Source organism: Triticum urartu, chromosome 4A (genome assembly GCF_056163025.1).
Source record: "Triticum urartu cultivar PI428250 chromosome 4A, HENAU_Tu73, whole genome shotgun sequence".
Classification (NCBI taxonomy): domain Eukaryota; kingdom Viridiplantae; phylum Streptophyta; class Magnoliopsida; order Poales; family Poaceae; genus Triticum; species Triticum urartu.
In genome coordinates, this window is record NC_141876.1 from 11,033,091 (window position 1) to 11,041,404 (window position 8,314).

Here is an 8,314-nt window from a genome sequence, read left to right on the forward strand (position 1 = left end):
TTCTACCAGCAGGAATAGTAGTTTCATTCATTCATGTTCTATCGAGTGTTTGATTGATCTGACATGACAGAATCATCGGGGGACGGCCGGCCATACTCGGAAATGGACAAGCAAAAAATCTTGATCGGAGCACCTCCACCTCCCTACCGGAATCCGTCGGTGGCATCAGAAAAACAATGGCGTCGTCGTGGCCAATCCGGGCGCCGGAGGCCTGCCTGCTGCCTACCTAACGCGCCGAGGACGAGGACGGACGACAACCATCTTGACGGAGGACCTACTTCTTCTTGGCTTGGCTTGGCTACGTGGTTGGAGTAGCTGCTAGCCCGGCTAGGTGCCGAGGAAGCCGACGTTGAGGTCGATCCTTGGCTTCTTCTTGGGGGCCGGTGCCGGGGGCGGCGGCACGTGCGACTCGCAGCGCGGGCAGCGGGGGTCGCTCCGGGCGATGAGCACGTAGAGGAAGCAGCGCGGGCAGGCGGCGGCCACCATGCCCCCGCCGCCGGCGCTGGCGGACGGGGAGTCGCAGCCGTCGCCCTGCTCCACGGCAACGTCGCCGCGGCGCTTGACGGAGGAGGTGGTGACCGAGGAGGAGGACGGGGAGGCGCCCGCGGTCGCGCCCGCGCCGCTGTGCTGCTGCTGCTGGTGGTGGTGCCCCTGCTTGCCGCGCTCGAACCGCTCCAGCGCGGTCTTGACCTTCTCGATCGTGCACACGCTGTGGTACGTGGTGGTGGCGGCGCAGTCCGCCGCCGGCGCCATCGTCGGCAACGGCGCCATGGCGGCGCCGGCGGCGGGGAAGAGGTTGAGGTCCCCCCTGGCCGACGGCGGCGGGCTGAGGTGCTTCTGCAGCGGTGGCTTGCCGGGCTGCACGCACGCAAAGAAATCACCGCAGTAAGTATTCGAAGATCAATACCAGTAGCTGTTATTGCAGAAGGTACCGCTCCTATTTGCATGGTTGAGATTTCAATGGCCATGTCGTGAATGAAGTCTTAAGTGAGGCTACTGCATTATTGGGCAAGATCACTCAGAATAATTAAACTTGCCGGTGGAACATGGCAGACAAATTAACTGCGAATAATCTACTCCACCCAGGGAACAATTGCTACTAGTACTCTCCTGTAAATACAGTACAGTACTGGTACAATAATAAATACTCAAGATATTACTACTACCAGTACAAAACTAATGCAAGTCTATTTGATCTATTCATCCATAGCCCTCCCACACAAAAGAAAGACCAAAAGTTGGAGAAGGCTCCTGCACATGGGAATTGCATAGTCTCAGGCCCAAAGTTTACCTCACCGTCTTGTATGACCAAGCCCACAAATGGGCGGTCAAATTTGCCGACAAAACAACTAGTAATTCGGCGCGCACGATTAAAAGGAGACTAATCGGCCCATTGACCGAACAAATTGAAAAGTCTTACTCTAATCGCAATTGAGCACGGAAGAAGAAGAAGAAGACGAAGCGAAAGCGAACACGCGAACAGAGAGTGAGAGGAAACAGAGCATGGGCCGTGGAGCGGCGCGTACCTGCAGGGCGGCGGCGTCGTGCCTGGGGTCGTCGGCGGCGGGGGCGGGCGCCTGGCAGCCGCCGAGGAAGTCCCGGGTGACGAGCTCCGGCGCCATGGTGCCGCCGTCCGCCGCGCGGGGCATCATGAAGCCCACCGCCTCAGCGACCATCCAGCGCGCCACCTCCAGCTCCAGAGAGGAAGAAGAGGCGGGCCGATCGATCAAGGTGCGTGGTCCGTCAGAGACGAGGAGGAGGAGGAGGAGGGGGGAGCGGCAATGGAGGTTGGGAGGGAGGGAGGGGGGAGGGAGGGGATAAATGGGAGGGGGAAACAGGGGGGGTTTTGGAGGCACGTATGGGCGCCATTAATTGGGGTGTTGGAAAGGGAAGGCATGAGGACAAGATGTGCATTCAATGCGGGCTAGCGGGCATTGATGGGCTCCCTCCCGGTGCGTGTGTGATGAGTGAGCCTGCGTGAGAGGGACGGACGGGCCGATGGGGATGGACCAGCCTACGCCACTGCTCACCATTCATGGCCTCTCTCTAATTATTTCCCTCCTCCCTCTTCAATCAAGAATCAAGACTGGGTGTGAGGATTATCTTTGGTAGTACTACCCCGCGTGGTGGCGTAAACATACAAGAAGATCGGGCGGACGCAAGTGGGAGTGGAGTCGAAGCACGGGCTCGTGTGGGGATTCGGTGGGCCCGTGCTCCAAGGTATCAACCTGGGGATTGCTTAACAAAAAGGGTCTGTCTAGGACACATCTAAGCTGATAGTTATGTCACATCTAAGCTGATTTTCATTTTGTTTGTGGTCCATTTTTTTTGTCCTAATTTTTTTTTTGTTTCTTGTTGCTCCATTATATATTTGTGGAAGGTTAGATGTGACATCCTTAAAAAACATCTAGATGTGAATTAGACAAACTGTAACAAAAAATGAACTCTAAAAAATTGCCCATTAAACTATTGCAAAGGTCGGTCCTACTGATCGACTGATCCATTGTTGTTATAAGGAGGACCAGTTTGTTTGCCACCTATTTTTCGAGAGAAAAGTGGAGCTTTATTTTAGAAATTATTACGGTGTTGAGATCAAGAAGCAAGAAGCAAAAGAGGTTCCATGCATGAGGGTCCTTTGGTTGAGCCACACGGCCGTGGCACGGCCCGCACGACCATATTCCGCTAAACAAGATTTGTGAAATTTGCTAAGCTACGATAGTCTAAAGAAAACACTCCCACAGTACTATTTAGAGTACAGTGCTACATGGTACTCCTGCTGTTTAACACTAATTGCCTAGTAGCTCAATGCTATTTATTAGGGTTATGATGATGTCTAGACTAATTTAGACTTCTTTTATTCATGGAAAAAGGCAACAGTCGCGGACCACTTGTGTCCGCTCAAGATAAAGACTTGTGATCAGGGTTTAACATTTTTTTTCTACAGCATCATATTGGTCTCCAGCGCGTAGCATACCTTTTCTTTTTTCTTGTGATGACACCGCCAACTATAGAATACTTATTATGTCCAAAGGGGGGAAATCCGGAAATGTTAATGCTGGATTGACCAAGAATTTTCTAAAATTAAATGACGAATGGCCTTTTCAAGGTTTACGTTTGAAATTGATTGTTTTCTCTTGTTGCTTTCTATCGCTTGTTCAAGATCCTAGACCTCATTTGCTAGTTAATTTTAACGGTACCGTCTTCCGCTGATTATAAATCAAAATGCATCCTGATCGCAAAACGGCATGCAAAAAAAATAAAGAGGGGAAATGGGACGCAAATTGAGTTGGAGACACATCTATGAATCGTACCTCTTCACTCCTAATGCACAGGGAGACTCATACACCTTCGTTCCACCCAACCTAAGGTTTCCGTTGCCTCTCGCCGTGCAGCTGTCGGGCTGCCTCGTCTCATGTGGCCTTATGGGCAATAAAGGCGTGGTAGATCCCTATCCTTACCAGCGGGAGGGCTATGCTTTTAGTTTTAGTAGGACTTGTGCTCTGCTTAGAAAGACGAGCCGGCAAGAGGTAGGCTCTGTTTTTAGGTATTTCTTTTACTTTTGGTAGGATTTGTATCTTTCTCAGAAAGACAAGGCAACGAGCGGAAGCGCTCTGCTATTAGGTGTTTCTTTTAGTTTTGGTAGGGCATGTATCCTGCTCAGATAGACAAAGCGGCGAGCCGGAGGGCTCTTTTTTAGGTGTTTATTTTGGTGTTGGTAGGGCATGTGTCCTGCTTATAAAGACGAGGCGACGAGCGGGACGGCGCAGTTTTTGATGTTTCTTTTAGTTTTAGTAGGGCTTGTGTTCTGCTTAGAAAGACGAGGGGCGGGCGGCTGGGGATCTATTGGAGAGGACTCTGTCTTTAGGTGTTTCCTTTAGTGTTTGTAGGGCTTATGTCCTGCTCAGAAAAACCATCCGGCCAACGCTAGGGCTCTGTTTTTAGTTGTTTCTTTTAGTTTTGGTAGGGCTTCTGTCCTGCGTAGAAAGGCGAGGCGGCGAGCGGGAGGGCTTTGTTTTTAGGTGTTTCTTTTAGCGTTGGTAGGGCTTTCGCCGTGCTCAGACAGGCGAGGGGCAGGCGACGGGGGATCTATTTTTAGTTGTTTTTAGTGTTGGTAGGGCTCATGTCCTATTCAGAAAGACGAGATGGCGAGGAAGAGGACTCTGTTATTACGTGTTTCTTTTAGTGTTTGTAGGGCTTGTGTCCTGCTCAGTAAGATGAGGAGACGAGGGGGAGGGCTTAATTTTTAGGTATTTCTTTTACTGTTGGTAGGTTTGTGTTCTACTCAGAAAGATAAGGCGACGAGTGGGAGGGCTCTATTTTTAGGGGCTTCTTTTAATTTTGGTAGAGCTTCTGTCCTGATCAGAAAGACAAGGCGGTGAATGGGAGGGCTTTGTTTTTAAGTGTTTCTTTTAGTGTTGGTAGGGCTTGTGTCCTGCTCATAAAGACGATGCGACGAGCGGGAGGACTCTATTTTTACGTGTTTCTTTTAGTGTTGACATGGCTAATGTCCTCCTCAGAACGACGAGGTGGCGATCGGAAGGGTTTTGTTTTTAGGTGTGTCGTTTAGTGTTAGTAGGTCTCGTGTCCTGCTTAGAAAGACAAGGGGCAAGCACGAGGGGAGGGGCACTCTGTTTTTAGTTTTCTTTAGTATTTGACAAAAGCCAACCAGTTTTGGGGTTGGCATCCCACTGGACTACTACTTTTAAAATTTTGACCAAAAACTACCTTTTTTTAATTCGTCCACACAAACTACATCTTTTGTTTGATGACCGTTTAGAGGATTAAAATGTGTTTATGACATATGGGACCCATTTGTCAGGGCGGCAAAGTCAACTCTTTTTATTTTGTCTCCGTGAGGGTGGAATGAGATTCTTTCCGTCTGTCGCATAGTTGGAGTGTGTGCCCTTCGAGATACCGAACCGACATCACATCTTAAGGTTGACGAATTCATCATTGACGTTTCATAGTCGACGAAAACACTTTTTTATACGGAACAAACATCGTCAAAAGCCTAAATAAAGTTGAAAAAATGTGAGCATCGGTGTTAAGTCTAGGATCTGAAACGAGATGGGCTAGTTGGCGACTATCATGACAGTTGAAGACACGTTTACCAGATGCGACTGCCCGGGCCTGATCGAGCCTAGCCGGTGCCCACGTCCAACCGATTTGGACTGTCGAACCAGTCCCCTCAATCGCGCGCACACAAAAAAAAAAAGGACCGTCGAACCAGTTTAACCATTTCACAGCGCACAACGAGAAGCAATGAATAGATTCGCGAGGAACCAAACCAATCAATTCTGAAAGGCAACAATCGCTTCAGCAGTTCACCTATCAGAGTATGTATCGCTAGCTAGCACTTGAATGCGTGGATCGCCTGCGCACGCACCGACCGCGGTAATTTATGGAGACCAATTAAGGCCAACTTCACCGCATGATTTTATCCTATCCGTCCGCGTTCGTTTAGGATAAAAGGGACAAAGGAGATGGCCCAGCGCGCGACGGCCCGGACCCATCTTGTCCGTTTTGTGTCTGGGCCGAACCATTTCGAGCGCAAACTTGCGCCCGGTTTGGGTCGCGGCGGACACCAAACGGACGCGCGCTCGTCCGTGTCGGGGCCGCGTGGCAGACGGCCACCCACTTCCCACCCACCCACATCAATGCGCACGAGCGGGCGGCCCCACCTGTCATCCGCACGTCGAGCGGTCGCCGTCCTTTTTTAAGTGGGAAGCGTGGACGGGTCGTCGTCCACACTGCCCCACGCCACCCAACGGCCTTCTCGAACCCCGACAGCGCAGAAACCCTAGCCCGACTCCTCCTCGAGCTCGCCGGCCGCCCACCTCGCCATGGGCTTCTGGAACGGCAAGGGCAAGCACGACCGCGAGGCCGGCTCCTCCTCGGGGCGCCGCCGCGGCTCCGTGAAGAAGGAGGAGCCCGCGTCTCCGCCGCGCTCCTCCCGTCGGGCCCCCGTGCCACCGCCGCACTCCTCCCGTCGAGCCCCCGCGCCGGCCCCCTTCACCATTGCCCCTAGGCCCTCCGCGAGCGCGACTGGCAGTACATCTGCGCGGACGTGTGCCGGAGGTACTGGGAGACGAGGACGCCGGTCCCGTGGAGCGACGCCCACCTCCCCAACGTGTGGCACCTCTCCGCGGACCGGGTCCCCATCCCGCCAGTGCCCGCGACCGGCCGTGCACGGCGCGATGAGATCAACCGTCGCCGCCGCCTCCTCCCCGACGACCTATACTACGACCACAGGTATGCCCCCGACTCGCCGCTCTGGGACACATGGCTCCAGGACGAGCATGACGTGCGGCGCGCCTCCTACTTCGCCGGCACCGTGTCGGGGCCGCGGAGGCCACATGCAGAGCCGCGCGGGCGTACGCGGGTGCGTGGCCTGACGCCCACGTTGTCGCCTTCCCCGTCTCCGTCGCCCCCTCCCCCTCCTCGCATGACAGCGGAGGAGGAGGCCCGTCTCCTGCAGCGTGTCATGGACGACTCCATGAACACGCACCACGAGCGGTAGCGGGACGGCCTGGAGGAGGCCGTGGCCCTCTCTACCGCCGGGGACGCCGCCTTCCCGGAGCTGCAGCTGGCGGCCGTCACGGCGACCGCCAAGGAGGAGCCGATGGGGGAGGACTCGCCCGCGTTCGAGAAGCTCCTGGGCCAGGGGTGGGGCTGGTCGTGCACTGCGCCGGAGATGGCCGCCGACCTGGGCGTGAACTGGTGCCCCACTCCGGAGCGGGAGGCCTCACCACGGGAGAAGTGGTGCAGGCAGCTCCGGCCGTCCAGCCCGCCCCCGTCCACCACGCACCTCCGGCCCACCTGTGGACGCCGCCGGAGTACGTCGACCTCGTCAGCGACGACGACGACACCGGCGGCCAGTGAAGACGGCGACGGGCGCGGCAGGAGCGCGCGGGAGGCCGAGGCGTTTTTTTATTTTGTTTTATATGTTAATTATGAAAAATGGGCCTTTTAAGTGACCGTGGAAACTGGGCCGTTTTGTTGCCTCCCCTATATATATTTTATGTTTTTTTAAATGTATTTATTTAGTTTTTTAGTTATTTTGTTTTAGTTTTAATATTTTTCTTTTATTCACGTGCACCCCGGACACGATTTGGGATGCGGCCGCGCGGTGCGCGTACGCACGACCCATCTGACAAAGACGGACACGGGCGAATCCATCGATGCTTTAAAGGGACAAAATTCGGCGAATCTAGACGTCCGTTTAAAGTCGTGCGGTGAAGTTGGCCTAAACCTCGGCGCAGCGCAGCGAGGAGGCCTTGAATGAATGGGAGTACGCCACGCACCGCACGGCGGCGTTAATACGGGCAGACCTTGACGCGACGAGCGCGCGCACACACACGCACGTACGTACGTATACTTACGTAATCAAAGGGGCGCGTACTCCGTGCGTGCCGCAGGTGGTCACGGGTCCGTCCGCCGACCTCGCCCAGTCGCCCGCCTTCCTTCCTTCCTTCCCGTAAACAGCGGACGGAGGCACGGGGAAAACGGTAAATTATTGACGCTGCGCAGCGCTGGCCATGCATGCATGCATGCATGCCTCCCGACTTTTCAATGCGCCCGCCGCGCACGCGTCTCCGGGAAGCAATGCGCGCGAGCGCGAGTGCCACCGACCGGCGCACGGGGGACGCGTGCCCGCCCGGGCCGACCTTCCTCCACCGGCGACCACGGGACCAGTCAAACCCATGAGCTTTCTTCTTTTCTTTTTATTATTTGGTAGTAATAAAGTTCAGTTGCGTTTTGACAAGTACTACTACGCAACTTCCGTTTTTCACAAGGGTAAAAAGCACGCATACGTAGTACTCCATAACTAGGGATGCCGTAATCCCTCAAAAAAAAACTAGGCAGGCCGTAGCGGCACTTAATTTGAGGAAAATGCTGTCCTAGTACTACTACGGTGAGCGGCAATTATTACCGAGTGTGAAGTGAAGTGAAAGGGCTTTGTTCTCACGTTATGTTGTGCCGCAGCGGCGGTACGGAGGCACCCCTGACTTGTGATCTCCGCCATTGATGCGCGTGCCTCCAAATGGCATTTCCTCCCCGGTCGGCTGTAGGCCGTTGTCCAGGACGGACGGACCAACGAACCAACGGTGGCGCTCAATCCCATGGTACCCCCACCAATGCCATCTCCTTCTCTCATCTCTTGTACCCATGGCATGTCATGGGCATGGGCACGGCCGTTGCGCATCGTTGTTACACTGCCCCAAAGTCACCGGCCAGCACTGTGCGCCATTTATGCCGCCGGGGGGCGTGACTTTTCAGATTACTGGTGGCGTGGGGCCCGTGGCGCAGGCGG

At 54.4% G+C, this 8,314-nt stretch overlaps 1 protein-coding gene across 1 annotated transcript; it reads right to left on the reverse strand.

Moving 5' to 3' along the window:
• On the reverse strand, positions 1 to 1,815 carry LOC125550213 (uncharacterized). Its single transcript, XM_048713157.2, has 2 exons — positions 1,527 to 1,815; positions 1 to 858 (listed from the first exon to the last, which is right to left on the reverse strand). The coding sequence occupies exons 1-2, from the start codon at positions 1,674 to 1,676 to the stop codon at positions 328 to 330; spliced, it is 681 nt and encodes a 226-aa protein (XP_048569114.2). The 5' UTR covers positions 1,677 to 1,815; the 3' UTR covers positions 1 to 327.
• Between the last annotated feature and the right edge of the window lie 6,499 nt (positions 1,816 to 8,314).